The 19,674-nt window shown below is 39.0% G+C and overlaps 3 protein-coding genes and 1 pseudogene across 6 annotated transcripts; 1 reads left to right on the forward strand and 3 right to left on the reverse strand.

Annotated features, from left to right (window-relative positions):
• Window positions 1-406: 406 nt before the first annotated feature.
• LOC135628184 (G-type lectin S-receptor-like serine/threonine-protein kinase B120) lies at window positions 407-3,980 on the reverse strand. The gene is made up of 7 exons (XM_065134723.1): window positions 2,678-3,980; window positions 2,061-2,168; window positions 1,766-1,983; window positions 1,479-1,689; window positions 1,166-1,403; window positions 939-1,089; window positions 407-851 (listed from the first exon to the last, which is right to left on the reverse strand). Exons 1-7 carry the CDS (start codon window positions 3,978-3,980, stop codon window positions 546-548), a joined length of 2,535 nt encoding a protein of 844 aa, XP_064990795.1. The 3' UTR covers window positions 407-545.
• Window positions 3,981-4,898: 918 nt separating this feature from the next.
• LOC135628185 (frataxin, mitochondrial-like) lies at window positions 4,899-9,109 on the reverse strand. Its single transcript, XM_065134727.1, has 5 exons — window positions 8,753-9,109; window positions 8,124-8,196; window positions 7,970-8,017; window positions 7,784-7,878; window positions 4,899-5,336 (listed from the first exon to the last, which is right to left on the reverse strand). The coding sequence occupies exons 1-5, from the start codon at window positions 8,989-8,991 to the stop codon at window positions 5,207-5,209; spliced, it is 585 nt and encodes a 194-aa protein (XP_064990799.1). The 5' UTR covers window positions 8,992-9,109; the 3' UTR covers window positions 4,899-5,206.
• A 293-nt stretch (window positions 9,110-9,402) lies between these two features.
• On the forward strand, window positions 9,403-14,603 carry LOC103978497 (uncharacterized). 4 transcript variants are annotated; one of them, XM_065134725.1, is made up of 5 exons: window positions 9,403-9,711; window positions 10,647-11,086; window positions 11,171-12,575; window positions 12,759-12,905; window positions 13,628-14,603. In XM_065134725.1, the coding sequence occupies exons 3-5, from the start codon at window positions 11,195-11,197 to the stop codon at window positions 14,296-14,298; spliced, it is 2,199 nt and encodes a 732-aa protein (XP_064990797.1). In that variant the 5' UTR covers window positions 9,403-9,711; window positions 10,647-11,086; window positions 11,171-11,194; the 3' UTR covers window positions 14,299-14,603. The 4 variants fall into 4 exon arrangements, with proteins under 4 accessions (XP_064990797.1, XP_064990798.1, XP_009392604.2 ...); XM_065134726.1 differs by having other exon boundaries at window positions 9,403-9,662; XM_009394329.3 differs by having other exon boundaries at window positions 9,403-9,646.
• A 330-nt stretch (window positions 14,604-14,933) lies between these two features.
• On the reverse strand, window positions 14,934-19,620 carry LOC103980645 (universal stress protein PHOS32-like; annotated as a pseudogene).
• Between the last annotated feature and the right edge of the window lie 54 nt (window positions 19,621-19,674).

Here is a 19,674-nt window from a genome sequence, read left to right on the forward strand (position 1 = left end):
ATTGTTTCCAATGAGTCTCATCACAATTGCTCTTTGAAAAGAAACATTGCTGCCTTTGTAGTAATTATTGGTCTTAAAATGGGAAGGAAAAAAAAAAGAAGAGAATTTCTACATGTTATCTTCATTTTCTGTATAAAAGTGCAAATATAAACTTAAAGAGCAATTTTTCTTTAAAATTGCTTATTGGTTCTTTTTTTTCCTTTTTACCTCAAAGTTGAAAGACATAATTGTCAAAGTAAACATATCTTTTAGAGTCAATGGTCAATGAATTGGTTTGGCACCTAATGTTTCTTTCATATAGAGAAAACATCTCAATCATATTGGATTGTATACAGACCATGTGGAATGTAACACCAACAATCCTTCTTTGTAGTTGCATGAACAATGATACTCAATTCTTAACCTATAGCATTCCAAGAAATTTTATACTTTCGATATATATAGAACATGAAAGACCACAAATTTTCTTCCAGTATAAGACAAGTGGAAAAGAAAAGGCACCAATCTGATGTTTTGAACTGATCCTAATCACAAGCATCAGACGACTATCTTCCTGTGAGCATAGTGATCGAATCATTTACTGACATGGCCTTTAGATCTATCGTTGATGAGTCAGTTTCACTGAAGCTTCTATCCGTCGTGAAAGTAGGCTGCCTAGGAAGAGCAGGAACGGAAGTCTCACTCTCCAACATCACAACAACTGAAGCCATACTTGGTCGATCGATTGGGCGATCCTGCACGCATAAAAGCCCGACATTGATGCATCGGACTAGCTGTTTACTGGTACACGACTGGGTCACGACTGGATCGACAAACTCCATCATCCTGTCTTCATTCCATAGCTTCCAAGCCTGTATCGGAATGCAAATGTTCAGAATTTTAAGAGATTGATTGATCATGTAACAAAGGAAACAAGATTAATTTCTTAGTTTACTTACTAATGCTATGAGATTGATTCCCAGCTCTGGATGATGGTATGTGCTGTTCCTTTTTCCGCTAAGAATTTCGAGTAATAGAACTCCAAAGCTGTAGACATCAGACTTCACCGAGAAAAGTCCTTGCATTGCATACTCAGGAGCCATATAACCACTGCAGTTTGTAGTTTCCATCGATAAGCTATTTGATCGAAGCAAAGCTATCTATCCAGGTTAATTTAAGTACTTACAATGTCCCAACCACTCGCTGCGTGTTTGTCTCGTTGTCATCATTTCCAAAAATCCTTGCCATGCCAAAGTCTGATATTTTAGGATTCATCTCTTCGTCGAGCAAAATATTGCTAGCCTTGAGGTCGCGATGAATTATTCGAAGCCTCGAATCCCTGTGAAGGTACAGTAGCCCCCTGGCGATCCCTTCAATAATGTTGTACCGAGTAGTCCAGTCGAGCAGGTTTTTCTTCGTCTGATCTGTGCCAATCTTGAGTGTGATCATGCTGCAAAGATATCAAACATACCAATCGATGGAGATTGCGGAACACTAACCATAAAGGAAGGCATCCAAGCTTTTGTTGGGCATGTACTCGTAGATCAATATCCTCTCCTGCTCATGAATGCAACATCCTAAAAGCCTAACAAGATTTCTGTGTTGTAGCTTTGATATCAGCACCACCTCATTCTTAAATTCCTCAATTCCCTGTCCTGAACTCCTAGAAAGTCTCTTCACTGCAATTTCTTGGCCTTCAGGCAGCAAACCCTGCGCCCATGCATAAATCACAATCACATTAACATTAATCTTTAGAGGCATGTAACTTAAGGCTTGTGGAAGATACCTTGTAAACAGGACCGAAGCCACCTTCACCGACCAAATTTGAGTCCGAAAATGATTTGGTAGCACTTTGTACAAAATCAAAACTCCACAGTTGTAATTCCGACAAACTTTCATCGTTACTTTCATAATTAACTCGAACTGACCCCGAACGATCTCTACTTCCACCTCCGGAAGAAAACATTGATAGTCCTTCTTCGTTAATTGGCCGTCGAAATAGATCTGCGTAAACAATTTAATGACATCAGATTGACATTAACACTGAGATATGAGGCAAAACAAGTGATTATAGTGCATACTTCTTATTCTCCTCCTGCACTTCCACAATAGAAAGATTAAACCCAGTGAGAGGATCACTGCTAGAACAACTGTAACTATGAGGACTGCCGTGTTCTTCTTGTTGTCATCTGCAACAATTGGTTAGAAATGATTAGCAAGTTTGCAGCAAAATTAGTAAAAATTTCATGACTTGGTGAGCAAGAAATCAACAACACTACTTTTAGCAGGGAAATAAGTCAGTCCAAAGGACGAAATCTAATTTTCCCCAAAAAACACCTGAATGACCTTTTTTTCGGCTAGAAATTGTTTATTTAACGTCAACTTGGGATCATAATGCTAAATAGTCCTTGCTGATGCAACAGACTATACCTCAAGCAATTAGGAAGCAAGGAGTGAGATCTGCTGTCTTCATGATCATTTAAATACACTTTCAATCCTATATTGGTTTGAATGGTTCGATTGATGATTTGTTTTCAATTGCATCATGGCATACTCTGTTGTGATGGAAAAACCCCCTAACATGTTCTCTACACCTAACAATGGTATCTCTGTTCCTAAACGAATGAAGTGTTTGTATAAATGCCTCCATGGGAAGGGTCACTGAAATAGTAGGAGAAGCTCAGAAAAGTTCACTCACCCAATTCAGAGCTGGCGAGCCGAAGAAACAAGTCGTTGCCGCCGATCGAGAACACCTGAATGTCCAACAAATCCACACCCCAAATCAAACACCCGATCCCTGTCACCACCGCGTACGCTGTACATGAGCAATTCCTCAAGCACCGATCTTGGCACTCACTCGAATCCGCTCCCACGTCGGTGTTCCAATCTGATATATCTGGCAGCTTCACCCCTTGCAAAGTCCGGAATCCATCTCCTCCCCCATCTCCACTGCTGTTATTCATCCTGCAACCCAAAGCTGTCCTCCTCACGCACCCACTCGACCAACTGCCACCGTCCCACTCCTCGCTCGACGCCGGCACGAACCCATGCAAGCAGCTACATATCGGCGAGGCGCTGTCAGTGCACGCTGCGTTCTTGCCGCACTGGTTGTAGACCTCGCAAGGGGTAATCGGCTGCGCCCAGTACTGATACCAGTCGTTAGTGTCGTTCTTCCAGATCATGTGCCTCTCGATGCCATACCAGGTTAGCACGTACCGGTGCGAGCTGTTGAAGGCATCGTAGTAGAAGTACATCTTCTGTTCTTGCACGAAATTGTTGAGCTTGAAGCCGTAGATGTACTGCGCCACCATGCCCTGTATGCCGATGAACACCTGCCCGTTCCACCTCCCCGACCGCCACCGCGGCTTCGTCCCTTCCCACATGAAGATCTGCGTCGACTCCCTGGGATCCATGCTCAGGGAGAAATTGCCCGGGGCGGGGTCGTCCTCGCTCGCCCACGACGTGATCTTCTGGCTCACCTTCGTCCTCAGGTCGAGCCCCACCTTCATGCCCGGCATGTACGTGTCGGTCGGGTAGTCGAAGCTCTGCCACGCGACGCTCCCCGAGTTGTTGAGCACCAGATTCCCGTCGTCCGTGAGCTTTAGCACGGAGTCATTGGACGCCGTCGAGGCGTTCGACGACCACAGGCTGCTGTTGCCGCCGTCCAGAATAACAAGATTCCCGTCCGCGGCGATGGCCAGAACGCCGGTGGTGTCCTTCACTGGGTTTTGCCTGTTGGCGACCCACAAGACTGTGTTCGTGGAGAAGTTGTGGTACCAAATTCCCACGTAGCGGTTGGAGGACTTCCCGGGGCTAAAGAATCCCAGCTCGAAGATCCCGCCGGCCGAGATCAATGACTCGCCGTCGCGCAACGGCTGGCCTGGCACGATGGTGTCGCTTGCATGAGACAGGAAACACAGCACTGAGAGAACAGAGAGAAGCAGAGCACATCGGAGACCGGGAAGCTTGACGCAGCAGGCAACAGCCATGGGAACGAACATAAGATCGCTACTTCCTACTGCTCCTCCTCCTCCATCTCACTGAGAACTAGCATCCGTAGCTTCCTGATGAGCGCAATTATTCCGTCCCCAGGAACAGAAAGAAAGCCTTTTTTTAACCAGAGGAAGGATCAGAGAGTGTTATCATGCTTATCAGGTAGCCAAAGGGTGTCCCTCACTACTGTAGCAAAAAGTACCATAAGCCTCGAGCCTTCGAGGTTTCACAGGGAAGATGAGGTTGTGGGCAACTTGGTCATTCACTTCGGCGTCCAAGAAAAGTAGCAGCAAAGCCACATGGTGAAGAAAAAGGTGATAGTAGTAGGCAAAGATGGTGACTGGGTGCGCACAAGTCAGTAAAGAAGATTCTGAGGTGGAAGAAGAAAGAGGGTTCGGTGGAGATAGATAGGTAACAATGGAAGGGGCAAAATCCAAATAAAATGAGATCATTAATGCATTGTTTAGTCGTGGTTGACGTTGACAAATGGGACGACAGTCCCTGATGAAATCACAGAGTTGACACTCGGTGGCAACTGATGAAGAAGAATGGACTAAATAGAAGCAGCCGATGAAATGGTGAGGGTTCCAAATTTTATTTGATATATTTTCTATTTTAAATATTAATCTGATGATAATAATGTATCAGACTCGAGACCTGATGGATGCATAGCCATCCATAGTCAACGTTTGTCTAAGTCTCCATGCCTTTTCTTTTATTTCCACTTCTCCAGACAATGAATATAGAAAGATTTGGTTTGGTTCCAATATGAGATATACTAATGACATATAATTAACTAATAATAATGATAGATACTGATCATGAATCGAGCTTTCTCCTCAACAAAGGACAACTACCGACAAAGACGGAAGCTAAAAGGAACCAATTAAATAGGAGGATTGATAGAAAGGAAAACTCTTGGGACCGATTCAATGGTGATAAGGACAACCAAACGTTGATGCAAGTAATAATGTATTCTACAGTTGATGATCGGAGAAACCTGATGCATCTGCTAGTTTTCCATCGTAGAGGACAAAATAGGATGCAGGTTTTGTAATGAAGGAATGGGGACGGCAAGAAATACAAAAGAGAGGGTCGTGTTCTACCTGGAAGATCAATTCCACATACAGCGGATTATTCCCAAGTGGCTTAGAAGGTTGGACTTGTTTGAGATGCATCCGCTGACTGATATCGATCAGTGGAAGGAAATGTCACGATACAATCCATTCGGTCGTCAACGAAGACTGATAGGTTGCCCACAGAGTTGCCCAACTTCTTCTTCCAGAAGCTGGAACAAGTTGGCCATGGTCCTCCTGTACACCCAAGTCTTTGACATCGCATCCCAATCAAACCTGGAAGGACCACTGCAACACAAGAACAACAGTTTGAGTCTTCAACATATCAGGATTCTGGAGAACGATGGCCGGTGAACAATAAGCACAGAAATCATAAGTATCAAATATCGTCAACGCAAACATGGCTACATGCGTGTGAAAGTTCTATTAAAATCACTACCCTACATTATGCGGATACCACAACCAAAATTGATGTTAAGTCTCAACCCCTACAATTGTTGATGTTTACAGTACAACACCATTCTCAAATAATACACATATTGGTCATTTTCAAATATGGCACCAAATGCAGATGGCTATATAGATTCATCAATTTGGAACATTTTGAAGACTTGAGATAACAGTTGAACTAAAGGAGATCACATGAACTTTATATTTCGAAGTATTGACTCTCTCTTGTCCCAACCACAATACCTTGTCTCCTTTCAAAAAGAAACAACCAGAAAGTCCCTCGGTGCCTACAGTACTTTGGTTGTTTCCATAGCTGGTCCAGGGTTGAGCACTACATTTCAATGGTGGACTCGGAAAGCCACCTTACAGATGATGTTGCAAATTTCCTCCCACGTCATCTTTGTGGAGAATTTTCAAAATGGATGTAAATAGGAAAACAACTGTTAATAAACGTATATTAATCCAATGGGCAAAAGAATCACTTGATGGTTTGATTACTATTAACCTATGTGGGATAGGTAGAAATCCATCAATTTGGTTGACAGAGTCAAATAGAAGTGGCTGGGATATGAATTTTACAGCAAAAGTTGGTGGTAAATAATGATAATGTAGGAACCAGGGTTCCTAAATAGCACAGAATATAAGGGCCTCTTGACTACCAACAAAGATTGAGCTGTAGCAAGCTAATATAATCTATGATATACATCTTTCAGTCAGATTAGGTTGTTGCAGCAAGCTAACATAGATCTAAAAAAATTAAGGAAAAATAAATCAGTTGTTCTACCCTTTGGACCAAGTACAATTTTACCTACCTTTTATGGGACCCACTACAACTCAGCATGTCAGTAGATCCCTATCGGACTATCACTGTTTGTTTTCCTGCACTCTAGTGGGCACAATGAGGGTGGACAGAACAGAAAACTGTAGGACTCCAGAGGTAAGGGGCTACCAATGACTTTCAAATAAGCTTCCCAGTTCTGCTCGACCCACATGTGTGACATGCCATACAGAGGACATATTTGCATTCTCCATTTTATGTACCAAAAGAATACAGAACATGAAATAATATCACAAATGCTCCATCTAAAACATCAATATCCAAGTTGTCTAGAATTTTCTCAACCAGTGTAAGAGGAATCTCCCATATTTGTGGCAGAAAATAAGAACCCTCTGTTACACAAAATCCATATAGTGAGATGCATCATTCCCTAATTCCAGATTTGTATAGCTGCAAACACAAGGACATCCTGTCCTTTCCCATGATTATGTTAAGCCATCTTAAGTCTTTCTCTGGCTCACATTGCAATTCCTGGGAAAGTTCACATCTTTTTTAATGATTCCCTCCTATCAGCTGCAGTTCACCAAGATGAGCAATAAAATCCAATGCAACTCACATACCCACAACAAGTCACGCTATCATGAATAGTACAGCCAAAGACCAAAGTTATTCGAGTTATGCCCCATAGAAAAGGTTCCCTTTTGGGTAAAAATGAAGTCCATGGCATTCATATCATACTTCACTTTTTTGTTGTGAAATCCTTGGGTCTATATATTATCGTCAGCATGCGCTACTCCAACTTACTTGAACATACGCAAGCTGGTTCCAAAAATATAAAGAAAAGGAAAAAGAAAATACAAATTTGAAGATAAAAAAATAAGACAGTGATACACTCGAAACCAACACCATAAAATGCATATGATATTTCTGTTGAAGAAAACACAGTAAAAGCCTCTCTCTCTCTCTGTAAAAGTATCCACTAATGGGAATTCTCATTTATACAAGCCATCAATGGTTCATATTTTCACTAAGGTATGAGATTGCCCAAATCAGTGCCTCATCTGACAATATCACATCTACTCCAGGACATCCATGTACAAGTAGTTCCTACGTGATCTCCACTTGAAAAACTAGTTGTCGGATGAAGACTCTTAATCACCGAGCTCTACACAGTTGCTTTATCAGAATTTAGTTCGTAAGCCCATGTCAAGTACATAGTTTATGGAAGTTTAAGGCCCTTGTTGGTTCTGGTCCATTTTGTTAAATAAATAATGCCTAAAACAGGTAGATCATAGACTTACAAGCAATTCAAATACATTCTAAACCTAAAAAGTAAGAATGTAGCTAATTAATGAGTTGAAAATTTGTCGAAGTTAGAAACTAGATTACGACTGAACCCACACAACTTAATAATCTCAGTCCCAAATTATGTACAATGCTTGAAAATTTAAAACAATAACATGCAATGTTTTACATATAGAAGCATCAAAGTTTACACGGCCGGTACCTTACTGGAGAAGATAACCAAATTTGCCTGTTTGGAGTTTGCTTGTTTATGACGTACGTGCCCAAGCTCCCCAGCTTCAATGTCAAAACATGATTCTGCTCAAAATGAAATGCAACTGATCAACTTAGTCAAGCACAAGAAGATGAAAGATAAGGGAACAACTAAAAGTCTTCTGTCTCATCACACCCCATAGTCCACTTCGTAATCATCAATTTGGATAGCATCTCCATATTCCTGCCAGCACAAAGATGAAGACTATCAATATCTTGTTTGAAAGTTCTGCAGGCTTTTGAAAATAATAAATCATATGCTGGACTCACAGATGAAGTGTGAAAGCTACCTCAAATTTTTCCAGCAGGTCATGGATCGTCTCATCTGCCAGCCTATGGAACTCCTCTTCCGGCAAAAGAGATCTTTAATAGAACGAGAAGAATTACTCCAGAAATGCGAATAAAATGAGACCACATTGTGGAAAAAAGATTTTAGTACCAGATGTAAACAGAAGTACATTTGTATAGAAGAACATAAATGTGTATTGTACTCGATCTTGAACTATCATAAACCTTCCTATACCGACGAATCGAGTATCAAACTGCTTTCAAATTGAGCAAAGCTCCACAAGAACACTCAACCGAAAAATCATAAAAATGACAAAAAAGAATTGTTCGCATCAAAATCAAGGAAAAGAATAAAAGAGATCGAACAAAGAAATCATATATATTGCACAATCAAAGAAAAAGATTTAAGAACTCACTTTCAGGTTAGTCAGAACTGTAGACGAGCACTCAATTCAAGAAAGAAAATCATCAAGAAAGCTATTGTTCACATAAAAATAAATGAAAAAGCTACATTTCATTATGAATTAGACGCTGGAAATCAAATCACTGGCAGTTTTTCCCCGATCGTGAAACCCTAATCAGAGCCTTCCGCTCTCTTTCTAAAGAAAATGGATCGGGGGCAACCACGCACGGGTAATCTATGGCGGCCGGACCCTTCCCTTCGTCGAGCGATGACGGGCGAGCGGAGAAGAAAACCCTAGAAACACATTGGAAATCGGGAGGTGACCAAGCTCCCGATGGAGAGAAGATTCGATCGCCGATATCGCCAGCGGATTCTGCGGAAGCTTCGTGAAGAGACGAGATCGGCTGAGCTCTTCTCCGCATCCGTAAGCGTCGGAGGAAGAGCCTCGGAGCGAAGCGCGACGCCATGGCGGTGGGTGCGGGCAGCCGCTGCAAAGAGGTGGTGTTCTTGGTGTCGTAACTTCAGTCGGGGCGGGACGGGACGGATCCCCTACAACAACACAGTTCGACGGAATCCTCCAAATTCCTGCATCATAACCGTTCATTTAATTTCATATGATCTTTAATTTTTTATTGTTATATATATATGATAAATTTAGGCTCAAAATCACAAAAAAATCCAGTTGGAATTCGATAAGATTACGTCTTCATTATCCCTTTTTCCAATTAATTTATGAAATATTACTCTTTATTTGTATATGATTAGAATCCCTAAACTGAGAATGAGTCCAATCTAAATGACCACATCACAATTCACATTAAATTCCAAAAAAAAGATTATTTTATTGTAGATCCATCGATCAACGTCAAAGATTGCATGAGATTGTAAGCTAAGGAAAAGGGGGAGAAGATAGGATTGAGGAGGTTGGCGATTTCTCTACCTGGAATCCCTCTGTGGTTAGGGTTTATCCAGAAACGTTCCCCGTTGGGTTTCTCCTAAATATAGCCCCCGGTCTCCTCCCTCTATCTGAGCTCCTTCTTAATCTGGGCTTTCTGTAGGTGAAAAATAGACTGCTTTACTTTGTTCTAGGAGGAATCGGTGATGCTATCTGGCGGAGACTAGGTTTGCTATCTTTCAGGTTTTTGATCGGTGCATCTGTTTCGTCCAGGAAAGATTACTTTTCGATGGTGATTTCCATGTAAAAGCTTTTTGGTTTTGTGTGTGTGTGAGAAAAGATTCGTTTTTTAGGAGATCTGGGTATTGGATTGTTCTGAAAGATACTCTGGGTTGGCTCGGTGTCGTAGAATTGGATGATAAGAGATCGAATTGTTTCCTTTTCTGACCTCGTTGGCATATATGGATTGTTTTTTGTTTGAAACGCTTTTTGTTTCGTTGATTGATTGGTTGACTTCTGCCGCTTCCTGGTAGTAAGTTTTGATCATAAACAGGTTGTGTTTTGCTGTTTTGGTAAAGAAGCAACATTCGTTTGTTTCTTGTTCTTTTAGGAAATAAAAAAATCAAGAACCAAAATTAAAACTTGTTTGTTAAATCCCAAGCACAAGGGTATAGTCTTGAGGAGCCAACATAAATTTGCTAGTTAAATGTATTAGTAAGATAAACAAAACTAGCAATAGAATACACCTCAAATTGTTGATTTCTTTTTAGTATGATTTTGGAGAATCTGCCTAAATCGTATGTGAAGAAGCTCAGTAACACACGGCATTTTGTTTTCCTTGAATCATTCAATACAGTAGTGGAACTATAATTCTTGAATATTTATATTGCTACAAGAACAGCTATTTGGGATCCGTAAATTTAATATTTATTATTGCTAATATTTGATATATTCGTTTTCTTTCTTATGTAAGTAATTTTTGTCTTCAGCTTCATATTTAGTTTCTTAAAGGTTTCTTACTCTTTGATCTTTTCATTCCATATGCATATTCGAGACATTCTAAGAAACAGATCCTTGAAGGACACCGTTTTACCTTTATTAGTGAAATCATTGATATGTCAAGTAATTGCAATACTGAATTCAGAATTTTTAGTTTTGTCATTCTAGTCATCTCTTGTGTTTGTCAAATCCTTTTTCCAATCTCATTGTCTGTAATACATATTGCAGGATTTCTCCTAGTGTCTCTCTGGCTTCAAACTAGTTGCTTCATAGAGCTTTCTTACACTGGCCGCTATAGGAAAGTCATACCCTTCTCGCACCTCTAATTGGGTGTGGGGTTCTGCATTGAATTCATTGCTGGAATCAAAGACGTCGGGTATTTGGAGACTGTGCCGTGTCCTTGAAGGTCTTTCTCTTGATTACGGCTAATGTCAGCATGGGCTAAGACTCATATTGGATGGTAGACTAGTTCCCTCCTATCAGTTAGTCATTTATAGATACTTGGGTATGCAATCTTGGTTTTCCTGTGATATCTGGGTGGAATAATCGCTTCAGTGACATGTTGGATATCATCACTTTTCTCAAGTAGTGTGAAAATCTTTGCTTCTTTGATAACTGAAATTGCAGGTTTTTCCTGTTTCTTGACTCCTCACAAGCATAAATCAAAGGTACACAAAGATCATTGTTTTTTATCTCTCTGAGTCACATATCTTTAATTCTTTTATGCTGAAAAATTATTCCTTTGTTTGGAGAATGTTCAACAAGCTGGTGGAACAATGAAGTTCAATCATCTGGTAGAGTCTGAAGATCAAGAAATAAAGCTTGCAGTGGTGCCTAGAAGTTCCAATGTCAAGACAGATGAAGATAATAGTTTAGAATCCCAAACCAATCAAGTAACAGACCAATCTTTACAGGAAGGTTGTTCTGAGAGCAGTCAGGATATTCATCTCTGGGAAGATTTTGTTCAGATGGCAAAGCTTAGAAAAAATAAATCTCTTGGAAATATATTGGACAAAGAAAGAAGTGGCTCCTATGGAAATATCATCGAGGAAAATGAACTAAGTCAGGGATTTTCCAGTACCTGCCAATTAGACATGAATACATTGGACAACATTGATGGTATTAGTCTATATGAAGATCACATGGACCATGGAAGTAAGTCGCAAAACCAGAATCACAAAAATAATATGTTTGAATTTCATAACGTTTCATTGGCTGAACCAGTTCATCGTGAATCCCTCTTTTCCATTGGCATTGTCGAGTCCGATGAAAAGCATCATGACAATGATGATGACCATGTTTACTCTGGACATGCAAGATCGTGTTTTCTAGATAGCCATGGAGTGCCAAATACAACCATCAATGATGATTCTCTGAAGCTTGATTTTATTGGGTCTCATTCCATATCTTTTGAAAATCTGTTCTCTATCAATGATGGAAGGGTTCGGTTTCTAAATGGTGATAGAGCAGCTGATTCTAGGGTGTCTTTGAACCAGCACAAAGCTGCACCAGATGCAGAATATATGTCACATGAATCTGATATAGATGACCAGGGTTCAACCTGCCATTCAGAATTAAGAGGGCATCTTTCTAATAACAGTTGCGGGTGTAATGGTCTATCAGATCCAGAGAATGATTGTAAATATTTCATTCCAAAGTCCGTTAGTGACAATCAGTTGGTTGACAGCAAGGACTCACTTTGCAATGCAGATTCATCGGTTGATGGGAGTGATCACAATAGCAATCCTGGTCATGGAATCGAGTTGGAACAACTTGGGAACAATGGTGCTGTGACTTGTAAACTTAATGAAAGTTCCATCCAGAATAAGGATGAATCAACTCCTGAAGGACATAATATCGGGCGAGTTGCAGCTTGGATCAACCAACTTGATATCCAAAATTGTGACATTGTGGAAGAACTCGGGAAAAGTTCTAATCCTGCGCAGAAGAAGGAACAACCTAAGGTTGCTGGTAGGATTGAAAGCAAAAAAGTTGATGCTAGAAGTAGTATTGGAATGATAGTAGCTTATGATTACCTTTCAACCTTGAGTCCTATGTCTTCAACTGCACAGATGGCAAATCTTGGATTGGTTACAATTCCAATCCTTAGTGCATTTGTTGGTTTAAAGATGCTAAATTTATCAGGCAACGCCATAGGTATGTGTAAGGTTTATCATACAAGCTTCATAAGTTCTCACCATTGTTTCTCCTTTTTCAAATGCTTCTTTTATTCTTTGCTTTACATCAATATGTATCTTATGCTTACTTGGTACTTGTGTTATAAAAAGATAGGTAATGTATGAAACCTAATTCTGCATTTTCTGGAACACTTTTCTTCAGTTCGGATAACTTCTGGAGCATTTCCGAAAGGTCTTCACATGTTAAATCTGTCGAAGAATAAAATATCAGTCATCGAAGGCCTCAGAGAACTTACACGACTCCGTGTACTTGATCTGAGTTACAACAGAATAAGTAGGATTGGCCATGGTATGCAACTAGTCTCCATGTTCGTTTGTGTTCGATATAGTATGTATGTTTTGTATTCTTTTCTTTTTTCCATTCTCTTTACTGTGATCATGATTATATTACATAGCACATTTCTAAACCCTAAATCCTAAACCATGTTAGATCCCAATATATTGGTCAAATATGAATCTAGTTTCTCTTCAGCAGGGATCTTGGCAGTTTCTACATGGATCTAACCTATATTTATGCATCTTATCTCTTGGTCATACGTACATATAAATTGGCTAGATTTGTGTAGAAGTTGGTTGGATTTGAATAAAAATTCTTTGAATCCACGATGATTCGACCTAGCTGCAGCTAGATTTAACAAGAAATTAATTTATTGAAATAAATTGACATGTAGATATATATATACATATATATATATATATATATACATATATATATATATACATATATATATATATATACATATACATATATACATATACATATACATATACATATATCGAAGCCTTCTAACCTGCTATGGACATTGTTAGAAATGTGTGATCTAGATGTTCAAAACAAACAAACAAGCTTCTTTCTTTCATGTTCAAAATATTATTCATGTGGTAATTTATCCCAGATTTAAGCTGCTAAATTTTCCTATGTTGCATCATTGGTCAGAAAAAGAACAAAAGAAGCTAAGCAAGTCAAAGAATTATTATTATTATTAACCGTCTCATTTTAATCCCTTGTAGGTTTGGCTTCTTGTTTGATGCTGAAAGAGCTATATTTAGGTGGGAACAAGATAAGTGAAATAGAAGGCCTGCATCGCCTCCTCAAATTGAGTGTTCTTGACATATGCTCCAATCGAATATCTAATTCAAAAGGACTTAAGCAACTGGCAGCTAATTATGCTTCCCTGCAAGCAGTAAATATCAAGAGCAATCCTGCTGAAAAAAATGTCGGGAATGAAGAGCTTAAGAAACATCTGTCGAGTCTTCTGCCTCATCTTGCTTATTACAACAAGCAGGTCATTCGAGCAAACGGTTCAAAAGAAGTCTTAGACCGTCCTCGACGATCTTTCTCATCCCATCAGTTCGACCGCAGTTTCAGGTCGGAAGGTAAAGATTCTCATCGCGGAATTCGTGGTACAGGCCTAAGCAAGTCATCCTATAGCCATGGTAAGTCTGGCAATGGTCTGAACACTTCAATTAAATCATCCAAGAGAAGCCATAGGCCCCTAAAATCTCTGTGGCCCAAGCCAACCAATGATCTCCCAGATGCTGGCAGGAATATGCTGCTAGGTCTGCAGCCTAGTAGTTTTTTACGACGAACCCAAAGCGAGGGAGCATTCGGAGAATCTTATGAGTTACAATCCTATAGATTAGATCCTCTGGTTCCAGTACCTGATATGGAAGCCATTTGATACTCTCTACCAAATAAAAAGAGTTGCACATGATTGAGTTTACTTGTAGCAACGATATCGGGCCAGTCATTCTACTATATCGGGCCAGTCATTCTGAACTGAGATGTTAGTTTGAGTAACTGTTTATTTCTTTTGGAAGTTTTATTTGATCTACTTTTATTAGATTGGTAGCATTTGGCACGATGGATTCTTGATTGACGAATGTATAGAACTCAACGCGTGGTGGATTTGTGTCAGTGGATTTGTGTCAACGAATGTATAGAACTCAATGTATAGAACTCAACGCGTGGTGGATTTGTCAGTGATTCTTGATTCTTGAATGACAAACTTCTTTTGGAAGTTTGTTTATGTCAGTGATATTATTTGCCATGAATGCTGTCATGCTTATTGTTTGTTTTGGCTTAGCATTCATATAAGCACTCAACGCGTGGTGGATTTGTGTTTCAACTATGAACTGTCCAGGAAGCAACCTAAGAGTGGATTTGTTTTATGTTCATCAGTAGCTTTATCTTTGTTGTGGTCTCCATTGTCAGTAACAATGGAACATGGAATATTCCCCCCCTCTGTGTGTGTGTGTGTATATGTTTGATGTATAAATCGTCCCTTTGCAAGTGTTTGATTCAATTAGATTGGGGCAAATAACAACATCATATGCAAATTCCATATAAGTCTCAAGATTACAGAAAGGTGTCAGTTTATTTAACTTGTGTATCAAAAAGGATAGTAAAGAAACTCATGAGAGCACAAGGTAGAACAATCAAGCCTTTTTAAGATCAATAATACTATTAGGAAACACGATTCTGGCAGCGGCCACAAACTCCCTTCCATCCTCAGCTTATCGCATAAGTGCCTCCCTCCCTTTGATACCTTCATAGAAATGAGATAGGAACACATGGAGTAAGTTACCAACAAAGAAATTAGATTTCATCTAAAGAAAACAAAATGAGAAAAGATTATGGTGACTATGAGATAATAAGGTCGACGCTGCTATCGAGTACCAAAATAGAGAATAATCGATAATGCCGTCCCCGAAAAATCTTGAATCAACATGTTAAGTTCTTGAAAAAGTTTTGCAGGTAACTGATAATTTTGAACAGAACTAAATAGTTTATCTTTCAAACAGATGGGAGGCAAAGAAGTTACATGTTGATTAAGATTCACGAAACTAATATAAAGTGTCCGGTTAAGGTATTAATATTTATTGAACTAGAATAAATAACTTGCTGGACTTGATAATCCTAACCTGGATCCAAGAGGAACATGCCAAAAGTAGCCATACTCCTGTCAAGTATCTGCAGGACCATAGAATTAAACAGGTCAATCCTTTTCACAAATATGGAAAAACAGTTGAAATTGGATGTGCAAGCTTGTTGAAACTTAGGCCGGGCAGTTAGAATACTAGGACTCTGAGATAAACATATATTAAACACTTTCATTCTAATAGGAGTCAAAAGACTCAAAAAGAGCAATGCCCGGCCTAAGGCACCCTTTTTTCAGATTTTTCCCTGATTGAGCTACTCCTCATACAACATTTTTGCTTCATGTTGTACATCTTGCACAAGAGATTTACATGATGTGCACAAGGCAAAAGTTCTATTAAGGGTGATCTCATATTAAGTGGGAAAAATGGGGGCTTTACAGGAAAGGAATCAATATATGAACCATCCTCTTCTGACCAATGTTCAGTCAGTACCTAAAGGACTCAGTATGTAATGCAAATGCTAGTCAGTTCTACTAACGTAACCTTTCAAACCACAATTTTGTTCTTATTTCACCTAAAATAAAGAAAGCCTAACAACACAATATACAATAACTAGTTTTTTTTTTGTTTTGCTTACAATAACTGGTTAGATCAGCTCTATAGATAGAGCTGCTTCTTTCATTTAATCAGCTATTATCATTCAGGCATTATACCTAGTAATGCAAGTACACTAGGTTTGTTGTTGCCATTTAAAATCTATAGATGAAGTCTGAGCAGTTTACTATTTGCTTCACAAAAGAAAAAAAAATTGAATTACCAAACTAGAGTTAAGTACAACATTACCAAACATTAGACATAGCAGCACAAATGTTATTTCTTATGTAATATACAATCAAAATCAAGATCAAAAGTTCCTGAACAAAATAATGCATGAAATTTAGGAATTAAGGCATGCATATCTTGAGATGCGACATCAATAATTCTGGATACAAAACTTAATAGAAAATGATAGCATGTGCTTGTTCTAAATTCTTGTACAATCTTTCTCTCAAAATCTTGTGCAGGCTTCTATACCTGTTTCATTTTTTATATTTATGAATCAAACCATTAAATCTGTTCATAAGTCTCTTTAGAGAAACATTTGACCCTTAAAAACAAAAATAAGTATTTGTGGGATTTTTCTAAAATGGTATTGCATTAATTTGTCAGCACTAAAGCAAAACAAATTAGCATAGGTGAAGCTGTCCACCTTCCTTTGCAGTTAGATAGTTTGATGGGTATATACAACAACACAAGAGGCTAAAATAATCAAAAGAGGGGGAACAAGTCATAAAACTCACCAAATAACAACCAATAAAATACAATATTATCATTAGAAGAGAAACAGAATCAGTAAATAGCCAAGCACAGGAATTCCAGTGGCCATCTTTCTGGAATAACAGGTGATCAGACTAAGCATATGCAAAACTTGGAACAACACAAAACAGTTGGCAAAGTAATTGTCACCCAATACGTATATCCTTAAATGCTTCCATCTCACTCTGAATTAGTAAATCATTTAAAGTTTTACACAATACCAAATGGTCACTTTTGGCCTTATTAATGTAATTGGTAACTCCATTATAGGTATTTGGGTAAGTTAGAGAAGTCTTATCTACTAAAAACTTGACTAACAAATTTGAATACTTTAAACGTTTAACTTCAATGAGTATTTCAAATTCATAAGGCTATGATTACAAAATTGAAGGTGGAGTTTAATAGGTAGGCACTCGATATAGCATGATCCTAATAAAAGAAAAATTACATCAAAATTTTTAATGTTTAGAAAAATATACAGTATAGAGCTCAAACTAAAAAGAAGTTGCACCTGCAAGATATGGTAGTTGCCTACAACAGCGAGTCCCATCAACAGTGAAGATAACAAAAGATGATGTGAATGATTTTAGGATATAAAAGATTGTGAAAGAAAAACATCTTGCTAAAAGAAAATTGAGGTTATATAGAGCTTTCTCAAGAATCAAATAGTCATATTTGTTCAATTCCAGCTACACATGGTGCAATGTTTGTTTATTAAAATTAGATATTGAACAATTGAACCATGAACTAGTTCATATGTGTAGTTAAAGTACAACAACAATAACAAAGTCATAAGTTCTAACTATTTGGGGTCGTCTAAATAGATCTTTTGTCGCTATTGAGATGCATAAAAAGTCATTTGTTTAATTAAGTTTAGAGTTCTTAAATTTTTATTTATAGTTTCTATTAAGATCTTTTTAGGTCTTCTTCTATCTCTTCTTGCACCACTAACATTACTCATTTCACTTAATTATCGTATTTAGAGGTATCCTAAACACATGTTCGGATCATCTTAAATGATTCTTTATCTTATCCTCTACCGAAACGAAACGATACCTAGTTGTTTACGAATAAAATTATTATTTTTCCTATCTCTCCTAATAAAAGATAAGAATAAGTGATATCCATTTAGCTATAGTGTATTTTTTAATTTGAAAACTTTTATAGATTTCCTAATGGATCCACAAAGTAAGGAAAGGGTGACAAAGTTAGTAGGTATTTATTGACTTCTTTAATTGAAGATGGATTGCTTAAAGTACAAGTTTGCTTAGTTAACAAAAAATACAGATATAGAAAGATTAATGATTGAAGAAGAAACCTCTTGGAAATTAAGGACTGACTGCTCTATAAATATCCTGTATATCTAAAAGTTTTGATGTGGTGTGGAAAAAACAGACTTTTAGAACAGTGAAGCTTTCTATAATATATCTAGAGAAAATTTTAAGATTCATGTGAAAGGGTGTATAAAGGGCTTTAGACTTGAATGTAAGTTAACTCAAGATAGGATTTTTTGTTCATTGTATTTTATTAATTTCATATAGTGAAAATTTCAGGATTTTATACACAGTTATAGGTCAAAATATCAAATCATGCAACTCTTGTGTTACTATATTTGAGTTTATATTTTATTTTGTTGATTGTCTAATTTTTTTTGCACCAACGTCTTTGTCCCCCACAAAGAACCAACACTTGAAGATTAACTATCTTTTCAGCCACCTTGAATTCAATGTAGGAAACTACAGTCATACGCAGAGTGACAAAATTTTAACAAGAAAAACCCAAATCCATCGAAATGTAAACAAAAACGTTCGAACACGATTCCATTTCTTTCATGAACTACTACACAAAATCCAGATCAAAGAACATATCCATCGAAAAGCCTAACCTTTATGCTCAATGGAAGTATCATGGTACTCATCATCAACTTCTAGCACGAGGTGTAGTTTCATCTGCTTCTCTTCCGTCCCTCTGGCGAGCGCTGCATCATCATCAACAGGGGAGCCGCCCGCTGCTTCTGCATTGCCATTCCCTTCATCAGGACAGCGCACCACCACCACAGGGCAAGCACAATGGTGAACGCAATAGTCACTGACGCTTCCAAGTCTTCCCTTGTCAGTCCTCCGTGCATCCCCAAACCCCCTGCTCCCCATGATTACGGCACTAGGTCCGGGCCTCTCCACCTCCAAGCAAAGCCTCTCCTTCATGTCGTGGTCCTTCACGATGTGGATTTTTAAGGGGATCTGATAATCCACGAGGGGCTGCGCAAGGTCCTGGAGTGGTCAATGGCGTCCCAGTCGGCGCCGTATAGAACGGACGTGGGGCGGAGGTAGTTCTAGACGTCCCACTTCACGGCGTAGGCGCTCTCGTCGCTGAGGTCGACCGCGATCGCGATGCGACGGTGGGAGCCTGCGGAGGGACTAGATTCGGCGGCGGATGAGAAGAAGAAGCGAGGTTACGAGGGCTGGATCGCTGCCTGAGTGACCGCGGCCGCCACCGTGGGAGGGGCCTGGCTGTCGGACTCCGGCAGTGCCTGCTGAGGGCTCATCGCCCAACAAAGCTGGGTGTTTTCTAGTGTTTTCGACACCTTGTTCGATCTATCGACAAGGAAGAGGGAAGAGAGCCGATGTGGGGAATGGATGGGTATGGGGCGGGGGAGGAGCAGAGGGCGGTTCAAATGAGCTGATGTGGAACGACAACAGAAACGGGAAGAAAAGTATTTTTTTTAGTTTATTTTTAATTATTTTTATTTTTATCTCCTCGTTTTTCCCCACGATTACCTCCTATTTGGATCCGACCTTATTTGGATTCTTACTTCGATG

This window comes from Musa acuminata, chromosome BXJ3-1 (assembly GCF_036884655.1).
Source record: "Musa acuminata AAA Group cultivar baxijiao chromosome BXJ3-1, Cavendish_Baxijiao_AAA, whole genome shotgun sequence".
Taxonomy (NCBI): domain Eukaryota; kingdom Viridiplantae; phylum Streptophyta; class Magnoliopsida; order Zingiberales; family Musaceae; genus Musa; species Musa acuminata.